Source organism: Myxine glutinosa, chromosome 10, assembly GCF_964187855.1.
Source record: "Myxine glutinosa chromosome 10, kmMyxGlut1.1, whole genome shotgun sequence".
Classification (NCBI taxonomy): Eukaryota; Metazoa; Chordata; class Myxini; order Myxiniformes; family Myxinidae; genus Myxine; species Myxine glutinosa.
The window spans coordinates 129,989,631-130,016,034 of NC_136270.1; the positions used below are offsets into that span (position 1 = coordinate 129,989,631).

The 26,404-nt window shown below is 50.3% G+C and overlaps 1 protein-coding gene across 14 annotated transcripts in view; it reads right to left on the minus strand.

Annotated features, from left to right (window-relative positions):
- Positions 1-26,143, minus strand: part of ACBD5 (acyl-CoA binding domain containing 5) — a 104,402-nt gene extending 78,259 nt beyond the window's left edge. For 2 of the 14 annotated variants that reach the window (XR_013624820.1, XM_078786105.1), the window contains exons 1-5: positions 26,005-26,143; positions 15,968-16,052; positions 11,465-11,585; positions 8,165-8,237; positions 6,732-6,852 (exon numbers count right to left, since the gene is read on the minus strand). Coding sequence is in view for 12 of the 14 variants with exons in the window: in XM_078786105.1 (XP_078642231.1) it covers positions 6,732-6,852; positions 8,165-8,237; positions 11,465-11,585; positions 15,968-16,043 (391 nt within the window). In the remaining 2 variants the exon portion in view is untranslated. Of the gene's footprint in view, positions 1-6,715; positions 6,853-8,164; positions 8,238-11,464; positions 11,586-15,967; positions 16,149-26,004 lie in introns of those variants that run through there. The other 12 variants (XR_013624821.1, XM_078786103.1, XM_078786100.1 and 9 more) reach the window with 9 other exon arrangements.
- Between the last annotated feature and the right edge of the window lie 261 nt (positions 26,144-26,404).

Consider the following 26,404-nt stretch of genomic DNA (forward strand, 5'->3'; position numbering starts at 1 on the left):
TTGGAGGGAGGAGACAGGTTTGAGAGTTCAGTCTTGAGAGTAGAGAGATAGTGCTTCCTGGCTCTCCTGAGGGTAGACACCCACTTGTTCCGAGCTTGGTGGAAGGAACTGAGATTGCCTTCAGTTGGATTTGCCTTCCAAGAGGTAAAGGCAAGTTGTTTCAGGGCAACTGCCTCACCACAAGATTCAGTGTACCATGGACGGGAGGAAGGGTAAGACAACTGAGGACGAGATGGCATAAATCTGTGCATGAGAGAGAGCAGTTTGCTTTGGAAGAATTCCCAGGAAGAATTGATGTCAGAGGCATTAGAGATGGGAGACCAGTCCAGATGATTGATGGCTGCTCGAAGACCGTGCCAGTCGGCCTGAGTGAAATGCTAGACTCATCGACGCTGAGAAGGCTCTGAGAATGGCCAGAGAGATATCCACTTTAAAAAGCACATGATCAGAAGAACCGATTGGTGCAGAAGAAGAGCAGCAGACATTTGCAGGAAAGTTTGTCAAAAACAAGTCTAGAAGAGAAGATACTCCATTGACAGATCTGTGTCGGGAAATTGACAGATTGTGTCAGTCCCAATGAGTCGCAGATGTCCTTTGCTGAGGTGCCATGACTGGTGAGAGATGAACCCACACCCAGCCAGCTGGCATGATGACAGTTGAAGTCGCCACATATAAAGAAGATAGAGTTGGGATGAGTGGATAGAAGTTGGTCCATGTTGTCAGACAGCGAAATGTAAATTGAGACATCACTGTTTGGAGGACGGTTCAAAACACATATGAACAAAAGATGGGAGTGGAGAGGAAGCCGTAGCCAGAGGTACTCCTGGGGGTGGGGTGGAGAGAGGGCAGTGCAAGGAGAGTGAGGAAGAGAGTTTTTGATAAAGATAGCAACCCCACCACCAGGACGAGGCTCAGGTCTATCATACCGGAGAGAGTAACCAGGACAAGATTTTAAGGAATCAGAGACATCTTGAAGGAGGAAAGTTTCTGTTAAGCAGATTACGTCTGGTTTGTCAGAAGCAACCTGTATGGAGAGATCAATCAGGTTTGAGCGAACGCCCCGGATGTTTGAGGTCCATACCATTAAAGAAGAGGGAGGGGGAGCATCGGGTGTAGGACAGGGGAGGGGAGGGGTAGGGTAAGATGAAGGATGAGAGGGGGAGGTAGGGAGAGCTGTTGATAGTGTGCCAGGGATGGCAGAAGAGCTAGGAGAAAGGGAAGGATGAGGAGGACAAAAGGTTTGAGGGTGATGGGATGAGGCACAGTGAGGGGTTGTTTGAGGAGGGAGGGGGCAGAGCAAATTAGAAGGTTGGATGAGGTGGAGGAATGAGATAGAAGGGAGACGAAGTGAGGAGGAGGCAGCTTTGAGGAGGAGGGGGGAGGAGGAGAATTGGAGAAAGATGGTTGGGGGGGGAGATTTGAAGGGGAGGGGTTGGGGGGAGTTTTTAAGGGGAGGGGCAAGGGGGAGATTTGGAAAGGAGGGCCGAGGGGGGAGAATTGAAAGGGATGAGTGGGGGGGGGCGGTGTTTTGGAGGGGAGAGGTGAGGGGGAAGTTTTGAAGTGGAGGGAGATTTGAAGGGGAGGGGCAAGTGGGGAGATTTGGAGGGGAGGGTGAGGGGGGAGTTTAGGAGGGGAGGGGTGAGGGGGAGTTTAGGAGGGGAGGAGTGAGGGGAGAGTTTAGGAGGGGAGGGGTGAGGGAGGAGAATTGAAAGGGAGGGGTGAGTGGGGAGTTTAGGATGGGAGGTGTTCGGGGGGAGTTTCGAAAGTGGATAAAAACCACCTTTAGAGGCCATTTTTCCCCGCAAGCGGGGGGTGGCCTTTTTCGGGGACCGTGGTTGTTGTAGTTGTTGTTGTTTTTTTGGTCCCCTTTTTGAAGCAATGTTTTACCGCCGGATGCCCTTCCTGCCGCCAACCCTTTTTGTCGCCTTTTTACGACAAACAGGGAATTACCAGTGAACTGGTACTCAATTTGCCGACCTCGGAAGGATGACAGGCTGAGTCAACCCCCCTGGCGTTAATTCAGCGATCGACCGGGATTCGAACCCAGGATCCTAGGATCCTAAGCTGGCACCCTAGCCGCTAGCCCAACACCAGGGAGTTTAGAAAATGGATGATTGATGAAAAACGAACATTTATTACAAACTGGGTTTATTGTGATTTTCAAGTCAGAGATCTGTTTGAAAACAATAGGAGGGGTGGAATGAAGGTGAGTTTAGAGAATGTAGAAAGGAAGGATTGTAAGAGATTGAATTTTTTTAAAGTGGAACGAATTGAAGAGGAAATTGAAAAAAAGCCTTTTAAATAGGAAGAAAAACAGCATGTTGCAATAAACCATTGAATAAAACACTGCAGGGGAAAGTTTAAACATATTTCAATAATATTTAAACAAAACTGTGAAAAAACAATCTGGGAAAAGTCCCTAAGTGATGACGTGGATTTGAGAAAGAAGGAGAAAGAGTTGAATGAGTATGGAGGAAACTAGAGTTGGAAAGGAGAGTATCGGCTAGAGAGGTGGAAGAAAAAGGAGATAAAGGGGGTGGGGCACAAGGCGAGTCAAGCGAGCGAGAGAACACAAGCACGTGTCCGCGAGAAGCGAAGGAAACAATAAAGGATTTTTTTGTTTGTTTGTTTTTGTATTGAAAACGTTAGACAAAGGGTAAGATGTTTGTGGGAGGTAGGGGGAGAAAGGAAAATCAAAGAAACAAGCAAATACAGCGAAGGAAATAACTTGTATTCACAAAATACCGAGGGGGGGAGGGAGCCTCGAGTGACCAGGCTGTGCATGAGGTGTGAACAAAAAACGACTAATTACACACAAGTTTGCAATAATTACAAAACCTAAACTAACTAGAAACACACAATAACACATTCACAATATGTTGTAGGGTTTGTTTGTAAAATTAGTGCCCCCAATTATGAAAGGTACCCAGTATTTCTTAGACCCTGAGGAGTGCTAAGCCACCATTTAGGTTTTTCTCCGGTTTTTTTCTGCCATGTCCGAGCTGTGTTTCGGAGCCAGCTGGGATTTCTGGAATGAAAATTTGCATCAATAATGGGGCGGGGCGGGGGGTGGGGGGGGGGGGAATTGGAATTACAATTTAGAACTCTTTAGGAATAAACACGGCGGGTTAGAAAGGTTCTTTTTCATTTTCGACGGATGGATGGAAGGATGGATGGAAGGAACGACATTGCCAAATATTGAAGCAGCTTCACTGCTTAAAAATAGATGTGGTGTTGACATCATTTTTGTGACGTTGACCTCATTTTAAGGTCATGACCTAATTAGACATTTTAACATTTTTCACAAAAACTCGACTAAGGTTTGTCTGATTGGAAAGAAATTGCTCTCTCTAGATAGCTTAGAGTAAGACGCATTTACACTTAATTTACATCATTCCACTCTGGGTTAAAGGTCAAGGTCAAATGGCAGTCTGAAAAAAAAAAAATTTTGGCGTCGCTCAATTTTGCTAATGCGGAACCTCAAATTGCTTGGCCTTCCAATATATTATTGCATCACAATAGTGTACCTGTTGTGCACCTGATATTTGATTATCGTGCATAACCTATCTTTTTCGGATCGTCACATACTTAACAAAAAACACCTGTTTGATCACAGCTTGAATAATTTTCCTCCGATTTTCATGACGTTGAGTTTTTTGGATAGATTGTAGATGGGGGAACTTTTCTTCATTTACACTCTATCCCTGAATGCCGATGGTCAAGGCCATATAGCGGTCCGAAAACAAATATGGCCATCGTTGGATCGTGGGTGCCGGGGGAGGCTTACCCTTGGCGATCGCATTGCGAGCCTAGTTTGTTTGAGGGCTTTCATCAAGGACAGGGTTTATGCCGTTCACGCACACTCTTTGGATGAACTACTGATCCCATCACTAATCCTGTTTGGGGAATATCCCATGCCATGTGTACAAACGTTTTGAACGAAATTGGACGCGTTGAGTACGAAACAAACCTTCAAAAATCACTCAATCTGACCAACATGCAACTGGAAAGTTGTGTACACCTGTTGTATGCAATGAATATAAATGGTGCATATTTAACGGTCACCCTGTACAAGCTGTCCACTCAAAGCAGCGTTCGCATTGGTACTTTGAACACACGCATTGGTACCTTGCAATGAGTCTGCCATTCTATCCAGGCAATCTTCATTGAATGCAATAACAACGAGGAACAAGACAAGAACAGAATCAAACCATTTCACATCGAGATAATTTGAACAATCACATGAATGAGCTTTCATTCCCATTTGAAAGATTGGAACAAAAGAACCTGCACTGAATGTGCGTTTGAATCCCTCAAAAGGAAGGATACATGCATCCGGTGAATACTCTCACAGGAGGCCCTTGTAGTAAAAGTCAACAACCTGCAAATACTAAGGGGTGCGTGTTTTCGCGTGTTTTCGATGTATGCTCTGTTCAAGGAAGCCAATAGGTATGGTATATCTATCGTCAACTAAGCACGTTGAATTCGGAGTAAGAGTCCGACTATTAACACTGATATAACCACGTTGTTCTCACTCTATCGACTCACTTACGGTGCAATCAATACTCTTCGACTCTACTCACAGTGCACATGTAGAGACACTAGTTGCTGAAACATCAGAGCAGCTGCTCGCATGTGTGTGGCATGCTCAAGACAAGGGTGTCACAGGAGAGACACCGGTTGAGTTTGCTGTTATTTCCCTTTTTATTGGCAATGCTTACACAAAAACCACAGATACACTCCAAGGGTCGAACTAAAGGAAGAAGTAAAGCCTATACCAAACCATTCTGCCATTTATATGGGAATCTCCCATGATGAGGCTAGTGAACAAGGTCTGCTCCTCGTACAGTCCCTTGACTTTTTCACATTTTTGTAGTGGTACAGCCCGAATTTAAAATGGATTCAATTCAGTTTTTTTTTTACTGACTAACACATAATACCCCATAATGTCAAAGTTTAATTTTTTTTTTAAATAAATTTTTACAAAATAACTTAAAATAAAAAGCTGCAACGTCCCGAGTCAATAAGCATTCAACCCCTTTGCTACGACACTCCAAATCGAAGTTAGACGTAAGGGTTTGCCTGCGTTTGGCTCCATTCATTGTTCCCTCTATCCTTACAAGTCTCCTAGTCATTGCCGCTGAAAAGCATCACCATGGCATGATGCTTCCACCACCATGCTTCATAGTGGAGATGGTGTTCGATGGGTGATGAGCTGTGCTCGGTTTCTGTCAGATGTAGCGCTTTGTATTCAGGCCAAAGAGTTCAATTTTCTGCTCATCAAACCTCAGAATCTTTTGCCTCATGCTCTCAGTCTTTCCCATGCCTTCTTGCAAACTCCAGGTATGCTGTCATGTGCCTTTTCTTATGAGCGCCTTCTGTCGGGCCACTCTCCCATAAAGCCTAAATTTGTGAAGGGCTGCAGAGACTGTTGTCCTTCCAGCAGGTTCTCCCATCTCAGTCAAGGAACTCTGTAGTTTTGTCAGAGTATTTATTGGGTTCTTGGTCACATCCCTGACCAAGTTCCTTCTTTCCCAGTTGCTCAGTTTGGTCGGACGGCCAGCTCTGGGTGGAGGCTGGGTCGTTCCACATTCTTTCCATTTCCTAATGATGGAGCTCACAGTGCTCTTGGGAACTTTCAACACTCCAGAAATTGTTTTATACCCTTCCCCAGACCGATGTCTCCTCACAATTATATCTCGGAGTTCTACGGACAGTTCCTTGGACCTCATGGTAGAGTTTCTGCTCTGACATGACTTGTCAACCGTGGGACCTTATATAGAAAGGTGTTTGTTTCTAAATCATGTGCAATCAATTGACTTGGCTAAAAGGTCGACTCCAATGAAGTTATAGAGACAGGAAATTGGATTTATATAAATATATATATATGGATGATCAAAGCAAATTGGATGCACCTGAGCTCAATGTGGAGTGTCAGAGCAAAGGGGTTGAATACTTATTGACTTGAGACTTTTCAGCTTTTCATTTTAATTATTTTGCAAAAATGTATTAAAAAAAAAAAACTTCAACTTTGACATTATGGGGTATTATGTGTAGATCAGTAACAAAAAAAAATCTCGATTTAATCCATTTTTAAATTCAGACTGTAACAACAAAATTTGAAAAAAGTCAAGGGGTGTGAATACTTTCTGAAGGCGCTACAGCAAGCAGGTCGGTGTCGGTCTCTCCTCCAGTCTGGCTCAATCTGCATGGTCGGCCCCTTAACCTGCTCAAACTCCCTCAGGATGCTAAGCTTCTTCCAGTTATCCCTCCTGGTTAAACTCCCCCAAAATCAAGACCTACCCACACACCTCAACTCTTTTGTTCAACTTTTCTCCCCCTTTTGAAACTGCCTTCCTTAAACTGTTCTGTCGCACTTTTCCAACTGATTAGGTGGTGTACCGCCATCCTATCATACCCATCCCGACACATGACCTTTTCAAACCCACCCAATTCCACCGCCCCAATGAAGTTTTCAACCCACTTCCCCACCCCTCACCCAAATAACTCTACTTAACCCAAATATTCTACATGCAGGTTTCTACCAATCCTCATTCTTATGTTTGTACGTACACCTGTTGCCCCCATGGCTCCACTGTCAGGACAGTGCATATTTGCCCTCTTCCGTGAGTGAAGATTTCACATACAAAAACAAACAAACATCCAAGCTAACAAAGGGCAGGTGGGTGCTCACAGTCCACACGCCTACGCATACCGTAATGAAAGTTCACCTGCTGTACCATGCGGAAGGAAACTCGAGGCTTTAGGAACATCATCGACTAGCTCATAGAAAGGCCCAAGCTGGTGAAGGAACTTCTCCACATGTTCTGTCACAGGCATAGTCTCTATAATCTGTATGACAAGTGAGACACAGCAATGAGCATGGCTCTTCAAATTAAAGAAGATCCTCACCGAACAGCCACGAATATAAACTTTTTTCTCATGAACACCTTTGTATACAAAGTCGAGGCTCATGGAGAAGCTAGATAAGTCTTTGTTTGAGGTCAAAGTAGTTGTTGGCGACCTTCACCAAGCGTTTGAATCAGGGGTCTCGGATTTTATTATTTCGTATGCAGCATGTGGGTGCTGGTTGCATCATTGCTGGGAGTGTGGCTTTGCCGCTGATGCAGTGCCCCTGTTACCAGTCAGCTGCTACTCATTTTTCCACCCTTGGAGGGACGACAGGCTGAGTCAACCCACCTTGTTATTTAACGGCAGACGCGCTCAAACTCAAGACCTGAAGACCTTAAGCAAGCCACCTTAACACCAGGCTTAGAGGTAGCGGATGAGGAGGATCCACTCCAAAACGGAATCGCTCATCAGAATGAAACTTGTGCGAGTGAAAATAGCATGGATTGTGGGATATTAATTATTATTGCCAAGCAAAACGACAATGCCAGGTCACTCCCCCTCCCTCATCCCAATCCCTCCCCTGCCTCCTCCCTCCAAACTCCCACCCCTTCCCCTCCCTCCTACACCCCACACCCCCCTCTCCAGACCCCCACCCCACCCCTTCCCCTCCCACAGAATAAAATGGGTTTTAGTTTTTTTAAATGTACATAAACTCAGAGGTGATGTTATATTAATTGCATACGCAGGCATTTCATGATCAAGGCGATTTTAATCACCTCTAATGTTTATTTACTTCACATATGTGAATTACATGTCCATCGGCTTGTTTATAACTTCGTTATAAGAATCGCAAATGTTAAATTTTCATATTCCGCTCCAGATTTTTTATTTAGTCTACAGGATCCAATCCTCAAACCCAAATCCAAATTTCGATTGTATGCTTTAATTTGTCTGTGAGAGTGGCCCTTGTTTCCAAAGCAAGGCATGTTTGAGTAGGCCGAAAAAAATGTTGTCACATATTACCCTAAGAGCTCGCTTCTGTATCTATCATGTCTACCCCATGAGTATTCCACACCGATTATTTGTCCAAACATCCCTCTATTTCGCTGTTGGTGTTTCCCTTCTCTTTTTATCGTTCCTTTTGTTCTGTTGCGTCCTGATCCATCCATTGGTTTAGCTCTTCCACGAGCCTAAACTTTGTATACAAAAAATGGACGGAAAAATAAATAAATGGTCCCACCTTTTTGAGTGGGGGCGCGGATCGTTTCAAGATCGATTTCCTAACATGCACTGATCCCACCTGCAATCCCACCTTTTTAATCTCTTCCACATAGGAAATCATTGCTTCCTCCTTGGACATGTTCCCAACAGCTTTCCAAGCATTCCTAACGCACAAAAAACAACAAAAAAACAACAACAACACTTCTCACAAAGCTGCCACATTTTGTCAACAAGGTGATTTTACAGCAGCAAATTAACCTTTCACATAACGGTGATGTTGTGTTTCACGCGGATACAGGTAAAACAACAATTTAATGGTTCAGATGTCAATGTTTTGAAGGGCACGGCCTAAGTGTTGTTCACGTTTCTTGGGTGATAGAAGTCATTAAGGCCTCATTTGCATGTGACCAGACAAACAGGGAAGCTGTATATGGCAGTTCTTGTTGGTAGTAGTACTAGTAGTAGTAGTAGTAGTAGTAGTAGTAGTAGTAGTAGTAGTAGTAGTACTAGTAGTAGTAGTAGTAGTATCAGTAGTAGTAGTAGTAGTAGTAGTAGTAGTAGTAGTATTTAGTAGTAGTAATAGTAGTAGTAGTAGTAGTAGTAGTATTAGTAGTAGTAGTAGTAGTAGTAGTAGTAGTAGTAGTATTTAGTAGTAATAGTAGTAGTAGTAGTAGTATTAGTAGTAGTACTAGTAGTAGTAGTAGTAGTAGTAGTAGTAGTAGTAGTAGTAGTATTTAGTAGTAATAGTAGTAGTAGTAGTATTTAGTAGTAATAGTGGTGGTGGCACTAGATGTAGTGGTAGTAATAGTAGGTAGTAGTAATAGTGATGGTGGTAGTAGTTGTAGTGGTGACGGTAGTGGTGGTAGTGGTAGTAGTAGTAGTAGTGGTAGTGGTGGTGGTAGTAGTAGGTAGTAGCAATTGTGGTGGTGGCAGTGGTAGTAGTAGTAGTAGTGGTGGTAGTACTGATGGTGGTAGTAGTAGTAGTAGTAGTAGTAGTAGTAGTAGTAGTAGTAGTAGTAGTAATAATAATAATAGTGGTGGTGGCAGTAGTGGTAGTGGTGGCAGTAGTGGTAGTGGTGGCGGTAGTGGTAGTGGTGGCGGTGGTAGTAGTAGTGGTAGTGGTGGCAGTAGTGGTGGTCATAGTGGTAGTAGTAGTAGTGGTGGTCATAGTGGTAGCAGTAGTAGTGGTGGTGGCAGTAGTGGTAGTAGTAGTAAAGGTGGTGGCAGTAGGAGTAGTAGCAGTAGTGGTGGTGACAGTAAGGGTTGTTGTAGTAGTGGTGGTGGCAGTAGTGCTAGTAGTAGTAGTAATGGTGGCAGTAGTGGTAGTGGTAGTAGTGGTAGTAGTGGTGGTGGCAGTAGTATTGGTAGCAGTGGAGGTAGTAGTAGTAGTGGTGGTTGCAGTAGTGGTAGTGGTCGTGGTAGTAGTGGTAGTAGTAGTAGTAGTAGTGGTGATGGTGGTGGCAGTAGTGGTAGTGGTGGCAGTAGTGGTAGTGGTGGCGGTAGTGGTAGTGGTGGCGGTAGTGGTGGTAGTAGTAGTGGTAGTGGTGGCAGTAGTGGTGGTCATTGTGGTAGTAGTAGTAGCGGTGGTCATAGTGGTAGCAGTAGTAGTGGTGGTGGCAGTAGTGGTAGTAGTAGTAAAGGTGGTGGCAGTAGGAGTAGTAGCAGTAGTGGTGGTGGCAGTAAGGGTTGTTGTCGTAGTGGTGGTGGCAGTAGTGCTAGTAGTAGTAGTAATGGTGGCAGTAGTGGTAGTGGTCGTGGTAGTAGTGGTAGTAGTGGTGGTGGCAGTAGTATTGGTAGCAGTGGAGGTAGTAGTAGTAGTGGTGGTTGCAGTAGTGGTAGTGGTCGTGGTAGTAGTGGTAGTAGTAGTGGTGGTAGTAGCAGTAGTGGTCGTGGTAGCAGTAGTGGTCGTGGTAGTAGTAGTAGTAGTGGTAGTGGTGGTAGTAGTAGTAGTAGTAGTAGTAGTAGTAGTAGTAGTAGTAGTAGTAGTGGTGGTAGTAGTAGTGGTAGTAGTAGTAGTAGTAGTAGTAGTAGTAGTGGTGGTAGTAGTAGTAGTAGTGGTCGTGGTAGTGGTCGTGGTAGTAGTGGTAGTAGTAGTGGTGGTGGTGGCAATAGTGGTAGTAGTAGTAGTAGTAGTAGTAGTAGTAGTAGTAGTAGTAGTAGTAGTAGTAGTAGTGGTGGTAGTAGTAGTGGTAGTAGTAGTAGTAGTAGTAGTAGTAGTGGTGGTAGTAGTAGTAGTAGTAGTAGTAGTGGTGGTAGTAGTAGTAGTAGTGGTCGTGGTAGTAGTAGTAGTAGTGGTGGTGGCAGTAGTATTGGTAGCAGTGGAGGTAGTAGTAGTAGTGGTGGTTGCAGTAGTGGTAGTGGTCGTGGTAGTAGTGGTAGTAGTAGTGGTGGTGGTGGCAATAGTGGTAGTAGCAGTAGTGGTCGTGGTAGTAGTAGTAGTGGTAGTAGTAGTGGTGGTGGCAATAGTGGTAGTAGCAGTAGTGGTCGTGGTAGTAGTAGTAGTAGTGGTAGTGGTAGTAGTAGTAGTAGTAGTAGTAGTAGTAGTAGTAGTAGTAGTAGTAGTAGTATTAGTAGTAGTGGTAGTAGTAGTAGTAGTAGTAGTAATATTTAAGTGGTCAGTCTGACAGACATTTAATGTTAACACTGTACTGTAATAATATCAGAAACTTTATAGTAAAAGCCATTGCAGAGTTTGATGTTGCCACATGGCTGGGGAAATCAGGTATCATGTGGTTCGATATCAAATCAGGTGTCATATCACGCCGAGTCATTGGAGGAATCGTTTTCATTCCTGCCCTTATTTCGACATCGATTGCTTTTCCTTCAGAACAATAAAGAGACATCCACCAAACGGCTGGACATTATTATGCTGTGACTAATCTGACGAATTCCCTTTCAACAACAACAACAACAACAACAACAACAACAGGCATTTTAAGGCCATTTTCCCTGCAAGAGCGGGGGTTAGCCTTGCGGTCCCCATGACAATCTTCGTAGTAGTAGTACCAGCATCCGCATCCACATCGCCGCATCACCTTTCACCCTTCGGTAAACAAAACACATCGAGAGGGTCGAGCTGTGGATCACTTTACCCCAGTTCACGTCCTTAGCAGGTTTAGTGGTTGGTGGAGTTTGTGATTACAAAACAATTCTCTTCTTCTTCATCCTTAAACTTGCACAAGGATCACGAGTAACGACGACGACGATAATTTAATCTACGGGACATTGTTGGGCTGAACTTCCGAATAGTTTAAAGGGCACAAAACTGGTGAATAAGGCAACAACAGGAATCTCACCAAGTAATCTGAGCCCTGCTGCGTCAACATTCAAATCAGAACAGACAGAAGCAATGGGTACACAAGTTTTTGTCCATCACCGCAAATGCTCGTACCATTTATACCGACCCGGAGGGTCCCAGAAGGCAGGTCGGGCGACATCGCAAGGACCACATACGGCTTGTTTGTAAAAACCGTAAAACCTCAGCATTAGCTCTTGGGAAGGTTGATAAGATCCTGGAAAAGGTAAACAAAACAGCAGGAAACACTTGTTTTCATCACTTACATACAGACACAACACAAAGTGCAGACGGCACAGGACTTGATATCAAACAAACATGGACGTTGACTTTAGGGAAAGGAACTTAATGGAACACATCAGGTACGGGTGAAGTCATCCAGTGGTGGCGGTGACGTCTCCACAACTAGGGGACGGGAAAGGGAGGATCTTTGATGGGAAATGGAAACCCACGGGGATTGTCTGTGCTCTACCCTCTAAATGCTGAGCGTAAAGCGAGGAATCAGCACATGCCTGGCCTGGTGTTGGCTTACCGGCCGAGGTGGCTGGCTTGAGGTCTTAAAGTTTTGAGTTTGAGCCCCTGTCGTGCCAAAGAAATAACAACGGGACATTTGACGAAAATGAAATAATATACATTTCACTAACGATGATGGAAACAAAAGAGACCCCCATCATCCGATCGTCATTTGATCAATGACCCAGTCAGCAAAAGTGTCACCAAGTCATCTGCCATTCGCTCAATCTGTCATTTTGAGTCGCTGTGATTGGACGTTGACATTAAAGTCGGGTCATCCATGTGGTTGTTGCCCATTGGGCACGATACGGTTAAAAATCAGGCCGAGATGCTCAAAGCGAGACCGATTCGTTTGTGATTTACTTTCAAAACCTACTTAACGACGAGCAGTCACTCGCCACACAATTCTGATCGGTCAAGACTCAAGAGGAAGAACGAGCTCCAGTAAAGGAGCAAATGAGCATTCGACCATCGGTGCAGATTCACTGCCGGTGACCGTGTGCAATTTGCCAATTCACAATCACTTACGATTCGACCATCGGTGCAGATTCAATGCCGGTGACCGTGTGTGCAATTTGCCAATTCACAATCACTTACGATTCGACCATCAGTGCAGATTCGCTGCCGGTGACCGTGTGCGCAATTTGCCAATTCACCATCACCTAAGATTCGACCATCGGTGCAGATTCACTGCCGGTGACCAGGTGCAATTTGCCAATTCACCATCACTTACGATTCGACCATCGGTGCAGATTCACTGCCGGTGACCGTGTGCGCCATTTGCCAATTCACCATCACCTAAGATTCGACCATCGGTGCAGATTCACTGCCGGTGACCAGGTGCAATTTGCCAATTCACCATCACTTACGATTCGACCATCGGTGCAGATTCACTGCCGGTGACCAGGTGCAATTTGCCAATTCACCATCACTTACGATTCGACCATCGGTGCAGATTCACTGCCGGTGACCGTGTGCAATTTGACAATTCACCATCACTTACGATTCGACCATTCGTGCAGATTCACTGCCGGTGACCGTGTGCAATTTGACAATTCACCATCACTTACGATTCGACCATCGGTGCAGATTCACTGCCGGTGACCGTGTGCAATTTGACAATTCACCATCACTTACGATTCGACCATTCGTGCAGATTCACTGAAGGTGACCGTGTGCGCAATTTGCCAATTCAACATCACTTACGATTCGACCATCGGTGCAGATTCAATGCCGGTGACCGTGTGCAATTTGACAATTCACCATCACTTACGATTCGACCATTCGTGCAGATTCACTGCCGGTGACCGTGCGCAATTTGCCAATTCACCATCACTTACGATTATACCATTCGTGCAGATTCACTGCCGGTGACCGTGTGTGCAATTTGCCAATTCACCATCACTTAACATTTGGTCATCGGTGCAGATTCAATGCCGGTGACCGTGTGCGCAATTTGCCAATTCACCATCACTTACGATTCGACCATCGGTGCAGATTCACTGCCGGTGACCGTGTGCGCAATTTGCCAATTCACCATCACTTAACATTTGATCATCGGTGCAGATTCACTGCCGGTGACCGTGTGCGCAATTTGCCAATTCACCATCACTTACGATTCGACCATCGGTGCAGATTCACTGCCAGTGACCATGTGCAATTTGCCAATTCACCATCACTTACGATTCGACCATTGGTGCAGATTCACTGCCAGTGACCGTGTGCAATTTGCCAATTCACCATCACTTACGATTCGACCATCGGTGCAGATTCACTGCCGGTGACCGTGTGTGCAATTTGCCAATTCACCATTACTTAAGATTTGATCATTGGTGCAGATTCACTGCCGGTGACCATGTGCAATTTGCCAATTCACCATCACTTACGATTCGACCCTCGGTGCAGATTCACTGCCGGTGACCATGTGCAATTTGCCAATTCACCATCACTTACGATTCGACCATTGGTGCAGTTTCACTGCCGGTGACCGTGTGCGCAATTTGCCAATTCACCATCACTTAAGATTCGACCATCGGTGCAGATTCACTGCCGGTGACCGTGTGCGCAATTTGCCAATTCACCATCACTTAAGATTCGACCATCGGTGCAGATTCACTGCCGGTGACTACGTGCAATTTGCCAATTCACCATCACTTACGATTCGACCATCGGTGCAGATTCACTCCCGGTGACCATGTGCAATTTGCCAATTCACCATCACTTACGATTCGACCATCGGTGCAGATTCACTGCCGGTGACCGTGTGCGCAATTTGCCAATTCACCATCACTTACAATTCGACCATCGGTGCAGATTCACTGCTGGTGACCATGTGCAATTTGTCAATTCACCATCACTTATGATTCGACCATCGGTGCAGATTCACTACTGGTGACCTTGTGTGCAATTTGCCAATTCACCATCACTTACGATTTGACCATTCGTGCAGATTCACTGCCAGTGACGGTGTGCGCAGTTTGCCAATTCACCATCACTTACGATTCAATCATCGGTGCAGATTCACTACCGGTGACCGTGTGCGCAATTTGTCAATTCACCATCACTTACGATTCGATCATCGTTGCAGATTCACTGCCAGTGACCGTGTGCGCAATTTACCAATTAACCATCACTTAAGATTCGATCATCGGGGCAGATTCACTGCCAGTGACCGTGTGCGCAATTTGCCACTTCACCATCACTTACGATTCGATCATCATTGCAGATTCACTGCCAGTGACCGTGTGTGCAATTTGCCAATTCACCATCACTTAAGATTCGATCATCGGTGCAGATTCACTGCCAGTGACCGTGTACGCAATTTGCCAATTCACCATCACTTACGATTCGATCATCGTTGCAGATTCACTGCCAGTGACCGTGTGTGCAATTTACCAATTAACCATCACTTAAGATTCGATCCTCGGTGCAGATTCACTACAGTTGACCGTGTGCGCAATTTGCCACTTCACCATCACTTACGATTCGATCATCGTTGCAGATTCACTGCCAGTGACCGTGTACGCAATTTGCCAATTCACCATCACTTAAGATTCGATCATCGGTGGAGATTCACTGCCAGTGATCGTGTGTGCAATTTGCCAATTCACCATCACTTAAGATTTGATCATCGGTGCAGATTCACTGCCGGTGACCGTGTGTACAATTTGCCAATTCACCATCACTTACGATTCGACCATCAGTGCAGCGATTCAATCCACTTTAGTTTAAGGCTCGGATTATGGTCTGTAGGAAAGGGACGTAGATCTGGAGGCTGAACAATCAGCAAGGTCTAGTTTGATCGTGAGCTTCCGTTGGGCTGTACACCAGTCCAAAGACTATACAAGGAAGAGTAGCGAGGTAGTTGCTGAGGCAGGGCAGTTGATTGTTCTTAAAATGTAGGGAAGAGCTGTGGGGTAATTATCATGTTGGGGAAGTTGGCCGTTCTGGGTAATGTAGGAAAGGGCGTTGGGGTAGTTGTTGTGGTTGTGAGATGTACGTACAGGATCTGTTGAGAGATGTTGTGATTACTACAAGGAAAGACTGGCTTCCATGTCTCGTTAAGTTGAAAGTTCATTCCAATGCTTGTACATTTACAGTGCCATGTTATAATAGAGTAAACACGTGTGTACAACGGAAGTAAACCATTTCAATGTTTTACTCATTTCTTTCTTTTCTAACTATAATCCACTAATGTAAGAGTTGGTAGTTGGTACCAGGAAAGCCAATTTACTTCTTAAGGCACAAATAACGATTCCAAGCAAAAGAGCTAAACTTAGTATCAACTGGGCTCGATGCTCAATAGGGTACAATAACCGCAAGCCACCGCTCTGGAGCAGTGCCAATGGTGAGCATGCATCACGGAGCATCTCAACCTTCAAAAGAAAGTAAAGCATGTCGTTCAGTGTGCGTTTAGGTTGGAGACATTCCAGATCACACAGCAAGGTGAGGATATGACACCAGCATGATGGACCAAACGGTTTCACTTATTATTGATCAGAAATAACCGCAATATGTGGGTTGATAATAGTGGAGCGAGTGGTTTAAGAGCACTCCGCTTAGCGCACTGTGAGCGGTTGCACATACCGTTCTTGGGTAAGCTTCTCACGACCTGCACTGCAGCCTCGAAGCGCCGTTGGAAGAGAGGGTTGTTGTCCGCCATCCCACTTGACTTGAAGGACATGAAGGAGATGGGGAGAAGATGAGGGTGATATGCAGGAGGAGGGAATATGAGGTTGATCTAGGGTCAGGGGAAGATGAGGTTGATCTGGGGCCAGGAAGGAAGGTGAGGTTGAGATGGTTGGGAGGGTAAAGACGTTTATATCATTATCAGGGTGTATAGGGAGTAAGGGGTGTGGGGTTTTGAGGTTAATATGTGGGTTGATAATGAGGTTGATATGGGGGAGTGGATGATATGAGTGTGCTGAATGTAGATGCTTGGCGGCGCATGTTCCGAACCACTATAAATGAGGCACTATGTATGCTTCTGCCTTGGGCCTCGTCTCCCATTACTAGTTTTGTCGGTGAACACCACAGTTGGCAACGAGGATGGCTGACAATCGAGGGAGTATTCATGGTAAAGTCCTGCATTCAGTGGTGATGATTTTGAACTTTTTGCTGAACAATTGGAGTTCTGTTTCATCGAAAATGGTGTGGAAAACGAAATCACAAAGAAGGCCATTCGTCTTTCTTCGCTGTCCTCGGCCAATTAGCTGCTTTTGTGTGACTTGATCACTCCAAACAAGCTGAAAGACGACATCCTAACGTTGCAATCTATCCTCCAGAAAATGAAGGAACATACAAAGCCTGAAAAATCTCCACAACTAGCGAGGTGTCAATTCGATAATTTGACGAGGAACTCGGGAGAGCACGTAGCTGATTTGGTGGCAAGATTGAAACATCTATCTGCCGCCTGCAAGTTCACGCCAGACGAGAGGCCTGCCAGGCTCAAGGATAGTTTTATTGCCGGTTTACAAGATCAGAAGATAGTTTCTGCTACACTTCACATCAACATCGAGGACATTACTTTCCTCAATGCAGTTGAAACCGCATCGGCTGTCAAACAGTCCCTCAAAGATGAACGAGTCATCACCGGTCAGACCATGGAGGTCGGCACAAGGATCTACAGGATGTCTGGTTCACCTCAGACTCCGAGAATAACCTTCGTTAAGAAACAACACACTAGGGAATACTGTGGGCCACAGTCAGAACACTTCCAGTCAGATGACAAGGTGCCCACTCAGGCAGGTTGGGGGTGTGGAAGTCAACACTTCCATCATGCTTGTCCCTATAAGGACAGTGCGTTTTTGAATTGTCAGAAGGTGGGACATCTGAAACGCTTTTGATGAGTGGCATCAACCACCCTACACGTCATGGGCGATGACGATGACCCGGGTCGAGATGTTCAAACAATGTTGGGTCTTAATTCATTAGGAATTCCAAAAGCTCGGCCACAAAAGCAGATGTGTTAACAATACTCCTATCACATTCCAAGTCGACACTGGTGCTGCAGTCTCCATCATAAGTGAGAAGACCCCTCGTAAGCCGAGTAGTCTGAAGCTCATCAGTTCGGACCTCACACTGTTCACCTACACCAGCGAGAAAATAAAGCTAATTGAGGTAGCTGATGTCTTAGTGCCAATCAGGGCCAACATGCCAATCTCAGGTTATATGTGGTTTGAGGTAGTGGACCATCCCTTCTCGGTCGTGACTGGCTGATGCACATGAAGCTGGAGTGCTCAGCGATTCACTTTGTGCAAATCACACCATGTCGGTTGGAGTATCGATTGGAGCAGATCCTTCAAAAGCATAAAGGCTCGTTTTCCAATGATCTCTTCATAGAGGGCATGGCCCCTCCTTTTTATAAACAGAGGGCAGTCCCATATGCTCTCCGTGACAGGGTGAAAGGTGAGATAAACAGGCTTGAGGGATGTGGAGTAATTGAATGGCTGCCATACTCTGACTCAGCCACTCCAATCGTCACGGTGCTGAAGCGGCATGATGATGTCTGATTATGCGGGGACTTCAAGGCTACATTCAAACTCAGCTCTTCATATCGAGCAGTACCCTCTTCCATCGATCGATGACATACATGCACAATTGGCAAGGAGTAAATTATTTAGGAAACTCGATTTGCGGGATGCACATTTTCATCTGGAAATGGAGCACGATAGTAGTGACCTGTTAACGATCAACACGTGTCAAAGACTATCGATACACCTGATCCTGCTTTGGGATCGCTTCAGCCCTAGCTTCTTGGCAGGAAAGTATGGATCAGGCTTGTGTAGATCTTTCTGCACAATCCTACCTGGATGACGTACTCATTGTGGGGAAAATAGCTGAAGAACACACCAAGAAAACTGACAAAGTTCTAACCAAGTTGGAAGCTTGTGGTCTCCGCTTGAATAGGGACAAGTGTGCTTTCTTCAAACAACATTTGGAGTACCTTGGGCACATCATCATGTCAGATGGGGTGTTGAAAGGCCCACGGAAGGCAGATGTTATTCAGCAGATGCCATCACCACAAAACAAAATCCAGCCTCGCTCATTCATCAGTATGGCACAGTACTTCCAGAGGTTTGTGAGCAACCCATTAACTCGGCTGCACAGAAAGGAGGAACGCTGGGCATGGAGACCCCACCAACAGGCAGCTTTCAATTGTGTCAAGCTTCTACTTAGAGGATATGGTTCTCGTTCACTACGAAGCTAAGTGTCCACTCATCTTAGCATGCGATAGCTGTCTCCGGCAATGGAGCAGTTCCTATCACACAAAATGTTTGGCTCTGAATGCGCTGTTTCGCATCTCGCACCCTGTCAATAGCGGAACAGAAATATGCTCAAATCGAGCGGGAAGCTCTCAGCTTCGCCTGGGAGTGTTAAAGTTTCATCAGCATCTGCTGGGCCACCATTTCACTGTGAAAACTGATCATAAACCACTCCAATTCATCATGGAACCAAAACGAGGTATCCCAGTCACTGCGGCAGCACGGATACAACAATGGTGTTTGTTCCTCGCTACTTACAGCTATGATATCCAGTTTTGTTGAACCGAGAAACATGCCAACTGCGGCGGTCTCTCTTGTTTGCCTTGCAAGGAGGATCCATCTGAATCGTCTGATCAGGTTGATATGCTTACACTGGGTCAGATCCATTGTGGGCAGGTCAAGGATAAGCAGGTGGCTGTTGAATTGGCAATGATGGACACTCCAGCGCCGACTGGGCCAATTGGTCCTGGGTGCGTGTCTGAGTCAGTTCTGACCAGAGAAAATGCACAAGCTCTTCTACATGGTGCACATGATGCTCAAAATGTGATGGGTTCTTCTGGTATGTCACCCCCACCAAATCAAGAAGAATCTGTTTGTGTCTCCGATACGCCCTGTTCGACCTGTAAGCCTCAGAAATCATCCTCAGGATTTGGAGGATTTTGTCTGTTAACTCTAGACATTTAGAGGGGGAGGAAGTGTGCTGTATGTTGATTACTGTATGTAGATGTTTGAGCGCTGCCCAGTGTTCAGAACCACTATAAATAATTTATCGATACTTTTAAAGTCAGGTCAGTCTTTTGGGACTGCCACTGGTAACATGTAACCCAGTGCTACCTGCCGCATGTTCGGGTTGTCAGTGACTAAACCGACACCCTCAGTGGCTTTACTAGTGGGGAGGGTGACTGTGACACCCTGCCAGGAACAAAAACAACACCTGGCCAAGGGCGGATGAGCTCCCATAGGTAGCCAACAGTCATCCAGTAAGGAGATGGTATCTCCTAAAAAAAACACCCATACGGTTTGGACCGATTCAGGTCATACCAAAGACTTTAAAAATGCCATGTGCTGCTTCCTTGCTTGAAAAGGATAGATCACAGACAAGCCCCTTCAGTTGGCATCCAGGGAGAGTAGGAAATTCCTCTTGGATATGCCCTGCTGAGTATGGTGAGAAAAGCGGCACCATTGTTATGACGTCGCTGGTACCCAGAGTATCCCAGGAAATTACAGCAGTGACGGCACTTCCCCAAACCTCAATGGCTGTGTTAAGTGTTTGGCTCATCAGTATGTCCATGAGTGTGTGCGTGTTTGTGTGTGTGTCAGTAAGTCAACGACAGCTCTTTTACGAGCCTGAGCCCATGTATAAAATAAAAAAATAAAGAAAGTTGTGTAGCGGTTACCGCTGGATGTACATAATCGCCTTGCACCGGCCAGAACACGGCCAGACGCGCCTCTCCCGGGCATGCCCGGACTCACTGTTCCCGGGCACGCCCGAACCTCCCGGGCACGCCCGGTCTCGTCTTTCCCGGGCATGCCCGCTCTCGCCTTTCCAGGGCTCGCCCAGAGCGTCCGGGCATGCCCGCTATCGCCTTTCCAGGGCTCGCCCAGAGCGTCCGGGCATGCCCGCTATCGCCTTTCCAGGGCTCGCCCAGAGCGTCCGGGCATGCCCGCTATCGCCTTTCCAGGGCTCGCCCAGAGCGTCCGGGCATGCCCGCTATCGCCTTTCCAGTGCTCGCCCAGAGCGCCCGGGCACGCCCAGCCTCGACTTGCCAGGCCGCAGCCAAACACGCCCGGGCAGGTCCAGACTCGCCTTTCCAAGGCTCGCCCTTGATACCCGGGCATGCCCGGTATAGCTTTTGCCGGGCAAACTTCCCGACATAAATGTGTATATATATTGTTGCCCGAAAAACGGGCTTGTCAGAATACCTGAGCTGTTTTGTTTCAATAAAGCAACTCGGACGAATTCCGTCTTTGGTCGCATCAATTCTTTCGACTCGCGTTGGAGCGCAGTTCCTTCAGTTGTATGCTTGTGCCTCAGGCCTCGTTTCATCTCTCATTACTCTAATGTCAGTGAACAACACAGGGTGAGAGGTTAAGAGGTTAATATGTGGGTGAATAATGAGGTTGATATGGAAGAGTGGGGTGAAGAGATAGATTGATAATGGCATCCGGGGGGGAGGGAGGGGTGAGGGGGGGTAAAGAGGTCGATATGTGAGGGGAGAGATGGGTTAATAAGGTGATGAGGGTAAATACGTTATGTGGGAGGGTAGGAAGAGGATGAGGAGAGGAGTGAGAGGATGAGGGGAGGAGTGAGAGGACGAGGGGAGTGTGAGAGGACGCAGGGAGACTATGAGGGGAGAGTGAGAGGACGAGGGGGGAGAGTGAGAGGACGAGGGGGGAGAGTGAGAGGACGAGGGGGGAGAGTGAGAGGACGAGGGGGGAGAGTGAGAGGACGAGGGGGGAGAGTGAGAGGACGAGGGGGGAGAGTGAGAGGAGGGGGAGAGTGAGAGGACGAGGAGGAGTGAGAGGACGAGGAGGAGTGAGAGGACGAGGAGGAGTGAGAGGACGAGGGGAGTGTGAGAGGACGAGGGGAGTGTGAGAGGACGAGGGGGGAGGGTGAGAGGTCGAGGGGGGGGAGGGTGAGAGGTCGAGGGGGGGGAGGGTGAGAGGTCGAGGGGGGGAGGGTGAGAGGTCGAGGGGGGGAGGGTGAGAGGTCGAGGGGGGGAGGGTGAGAGGTCGAGGGGGGGAGGGTGAGAGGTCGAGGGGGGGAGGGTGAGAGGTCGAGGGGGGGAGGGTGAGAGGTCGAGGGGGGGAGGGTGAGAGGTCGAGGGGGGGAGGGTGAGAGGTCGAGGGGGGGAGGGTGAGAGGTCGAGGGGGGAGGGTGAGAGGTCGAGGGGGGAGGGTGAGAGGTCGAGGGGGGGAGGGTGAGAGGTCGAGGGGGGGAGGGTGAGAGGTCGAGGGGGGGAGCGTGAGAGGTCGAGGGGGGGAGCGTGAGAGGTCGAGGGGGGGAGCGTGAGAGGTCGAGGGGGGGAGCGTGAGAGGTCGAGGGGGGGAGCGTGAGAGGTCGAGGGGGGGAGCGTGAGAGGTCGAGGGGGGGAGCGTGAGAGGTCGAGGAGGGGAGGGTGAGAGGTCGAGGGGACGAGGGTGAGAGGTCGAGGGGACGAGGGTGAGAGGTCGAGGGGACGAGGGTGAGAGGTCGAGGGGACGAGGGTGAGAGGTCGAGGGGACGAGGGTGAGAGGTCGAGGGGACGAGGGTGAGAGGTCGAGGGGACGAGGGTGAGAGGTCGAGGGGACGAGGGTGAGAGGTCGAGGGGACGAGGGTGAGAGGTCGAGGGGACGAGGGTGAGGGTCGAGGGGGACGAGGGGGACGAGGGGGAGGGGCGAGGGGGACGAGGGGGACGAGGGGGACGAGGGGGACGAGGGGGACGAGGGGGACGAGGGGGACGAGGGGGACGAGGGCGAGAGGACGAGGGGAGGGCGGGAGGACGAGGGGAGGACGAGGGGAGGACGAGGGGAGGGCGAGAGGACGAGGGGAGGGCGAGAGGACGAGGGGGGAGGGTGAGAGGTCGAGGGGGGGAGGGTGAGAGGTCGAGGGGGGGAGGGTGAGAGGTCGAGGGGGGGAGGGTGAGAGGTCGAGGGGGGAGGGTGAGAGGTCGAGGGGGGGGAGGGTGAGAGGTCGAGGGGGGGGAGGGTGAGAGGTCGAGGGGGGGAGGGTGAGAGGTCGAGGGGGGGAGGGTGAGAGGTTGAGGGGGGGAGGGTGAGAGGTCGAGGGGGGGAGGGTGAGAGGTCGAGGGGGGGGGGCGTGAGAGGTCGAGGAGGGGAGCGTGAGAGGTCGAGGGGGGGAGCGTGAGAGGTCGAGGGGGGGAGCGTGAGAGGTCGAGGGGGGGAGCGTGAGAGGTCGAGGGGGGGAGGGTGAGAGGTCGAGGGGGGGAGGGTGAGAGGACGAGGACGAGGGGCGAGGGGGACGAGGGGGACGAGGGGGACGAGGGGACGAGGGGGACGAGGGGACGAGGGGGACGAGGGGGACGAGGGGACGAGGGGAGGAGGGGAGGAGGGGAGGGCGAGGGGAGGAGGAGAGGGCGAGGGGAGGAGGAGAGGGCGAGAGGACGAGGGGAGGGGAGGGCGAGAGGACGAGGGGAGGGCGAGAGGACATGGGGAGGGCGAGAGGACGAGGGGAGGAGGGGAGGGCGAGAGGACGAGGGGAGGGCGAGAGGACGAGGGGAGGGCGAGAGGACGAGGGGAGGGCGAGAGGACGAGGGGAGGGCGAGAGGACGAGGGGAGGGCGAGAGGACGAGGGGAGGGCGAGAGGACGAGGGGAGGGCGAGGGGACGAGGGGAGGGCGAGGGGACGAGGGGAGGGCGAGGGGACGAGGGGAGGGCGAGGGGACGAGGGGAGGGCGAGGGGACGAGGGGAGGGCGAGGGGACGAGGGGAGGGCGAGGGGACGAGGGGAGGGCGAGGGGACGAGGGGAGGGCGAGGGGACGAGGGGAGGGCGAGGGGACGAGGGGAGGGCGAGGGGACGAGGGGACGAGGGGAGGGCGAGGGGACGAGGGGAGGGCGAGGGGACGAGGGGAGGACGAGGGGACGAGGGGACGAGGGGACGAGGGGACGAGGGGACGAGGGGACGAGGGGACGAGGGGACGAGGGGACGAGGGGACGGCGAGGGGACGAGGGGAGGGCGAGGGGACGAGGGGAGGGCGAGGGGACGAGGGGAGGGCGAGGGGACGAGGGGAGGGCGAGGGGACGAGGGGAGGGCGAGGGGAGGGCGAGGGGAGGGCGAGGGGAGGGCGAGGGGAGGGCGAGGGGAGGGCGAGGGGACGAGGGGACGAGGGGAGGGCGAGGGGACGAGGGGAGGGCGAGGGGACGAGGGGAGGGTGAGGGGACGAGGGGGAGGGTGAGGGGACGAGGGGGATGGTGAGGGTGAGGGGACGAGGGGGAGGGTGAGGGGACGAGGGGGAGGGTGAGGGGACGAGGGGCGGGTGAGGGGACGAGGGGAGGGTGAGGGGACGAGGGGGAGGGTGAGGGGACGAGGGGGAGGGTGAGGGGACGAGGGGGAGGGTGAGGGGACGAGGGGGAGGGGGAGGGTGAGGGGACGAGGGGGAGGATGAGGGGACGAGGGGGAGGATTAGGGGACGAGGAGACGAGGGTGAGGGGACGAGGGTGAGGGGACGAGGGTGAGGGGACGAGGAGGAGGGTGAGGGGACGAGGGGTAGGGTGAGGGGACGAGGGGGAGGGTGAGGGGACGAGGGGGAGGGTGAGGGGACGAGGGGGAGGGTGAGGGGACGAGGGGGAGGGTGAGGGGACGAGGGGGAGGGTGAGGGGACGAGGGGGAGGGTGAGGGGACGAGGGGGAGGGTGAGGGGACGAGGGGGGGTGAGAGGACGAGGGGAGGGTGGGGGGGTGAGAGGACGAGGGGAGGGTGGGAGGGTGAGAGGACGAGGGGAGGGTGAGAGGACGAGGGGAGGGTGACAGGACGAGGGGAGGGTGAGAGGACGAGGGGAGAGTGGGAGGACGAGGGGGGAGAGTGAGAGGACGAGGGGGGAGAGTGGGAGGACGAGGGGGGAGAGTGAGAGGACGAGGGGGGAGAGTGAGAGGACGAGGGGGGAGAGTGAGAGGACGAGGGGGGAGAGTGAGAGGACGAGGGGGGAGAGTGAGAGGACGAGGGGGAAGAGTGAGAGGACGAGGGGGGAGAGTGAGAGGACGAGGGGGGAGAGTGAGAGCAGAGGGGGGAGAGTGAGAGGACGAGGGGGGAGAGTGAGAGGACGAGGGGGGAGAGTGAGAGGACGAGGGGGGAGAGTGAGAGGACGAGGGGGGAGAGTGAGAGGACGAGGGGGGAGAGTGAGAGGACGAGGGGGGAGAGTGAGAGGATGAGGGGAGTGTGAGAGGACGCAGGGAGACTATGAGGGGAGAGTGAGTGGACGAGGGGGGACAGTGAGGCGACGAGGGGGAGAGTGAGGGGACGAGGGGGAGAGTGAGAGGACGAGGAGGAGTGAGAGGACGAGGAGGAGTGAGAGGACGAGGAGGAGTGAGAGGACGAGGAGGAGTGAGAGGATGAGGAGAGTGTGAGAGGACGCAGGGAGACTATGAGGGTAGTGTGAGAGGACGAGGGGGGAGGGTGAGAGGACGAGGGGAGGGTGAGAGGACGAGGGGAGGGTGAGAGGACGAGGGGAGGGTGAGAGGACGAGGGGAGGGTGAGAGGACGAGGGGAGGGTGAGAGGACGAGGGGAGTGTGAGAGGACGCAGGGAGACTATGAGGGTAGTGTGAGAGGACGAGGGGGGAGGGTGAGAGGACGAGGGGGGAGGGTGAGAGGACGAGGGGGGGAGGGGGGAGGGTGAGAGGACGAGGGGGGAGGGTGAGAGGACGAGGGGGGAGGGTGAGAGGACGAGGGGGGGGAGGGTGAGAGGACGAGGGGAGGGTGAGAGGACGAGGGAGGGTGAGAGGACGAGGGGAGGGTGAGAGGACGAGGGGAGGGTGAGAGGACGAGGGGAGGGTGAGAGGACGAGGGGAGGGTGAGAGGACATGGGGAGGGTGAGAGGACGAGGGGAGGGTGAGAGGACATGGGGAGGGTGAGAGGGCCCAGGGAAGGTGAGAGGATGAGGGGGGGAGTGAGAGGATGAGGGGGGGAGTGAGAGGATGAGGGGGGGAGTGAGAGGATGAGGGGGGGGGAGTGAGAGGGTGAGGGAGGGTGGAAGAGTATGAAGGAGGATAGTATGAAGGAGGATAGTATGAAGGGTTAGGGGAAGGGAGGTGAGAGGATGAAGGGGGAGGATAAGAGGATGAAGGGATGAGGCTGGGAGGATGAAGGGAGGAGGAAATGAGAGAACTAAAAGGGGGAGGATAAGAGTAGGGGAAGGTGGGTGAGCGGATGAAGTGGGAGGGAGGCGGCGGTAGGATGGGTGAGGAGATGAGCGGGGTATGGGGGGGGGCGGTGAGAGGGTATAGGGGAGGCTGAGACGATGAAGGGAGAGGTGAGATGAGGGGGAGAGGGGTTGAGATAATGAAAATGGGGCGGATGAGGGCAGGGGGGGAGGTGTGAGAGGATGGAGGTGGAGAATGAGGGAGTTTGAAGAGAGACAGAGAGAGAGAGAGAGAGAGAGAGAGGTTGGAAGAGGATGAGGGGAGAAGAGGATGAAGGGAGAAGAGGATGAGGGGAGAAGAGGGTGAGTGCGAGTTGAGAGTGGTGACAGATCGAGGAGGTTGAGGAGGAGGAGGAGGACGAAGGGGAACGTAGGAGGATAGTGGAGGAAGAGGAAATATATATTTATATATATATATATATATATATATATATGAAGAAGAGAACGAGAGGGAGAACAAGAGAGTTTTATTCGAGTTATGGTGACAGAGTCAATGTTTACTGTACCAGTGGAGGCGTCGTCACCAACAAGAACCTTCTCACTGTGAAAATAGACGTTCACGTTCCGCTAGAGTTCGAATCTTTCTCCCTCATATTCGACTAAAGACAAACGATAAGGTCAGAGCGAGGTCTTCCTTCCGCTCGAGCACGATTAGAGCGCCAATTGCACCACGTGACTTGGCAAATTGAAATCCAGTCAAAGTCCATGGAGTTTTTTCTGTCGATGTGGTTTTTTTTTTTCTTTCCAAATCGATCCAACAGCAACATTCCACCTTCGTTTGAATATTAAATCAGGATGACGTCATGAATCTTTGGGATCGTGTATCAGATAATATTCTGCACATTTTACATGTTCTCCACTGTAGCGACAATGAAATAGTATTTCTAAAAGATACGTTTGTAAATC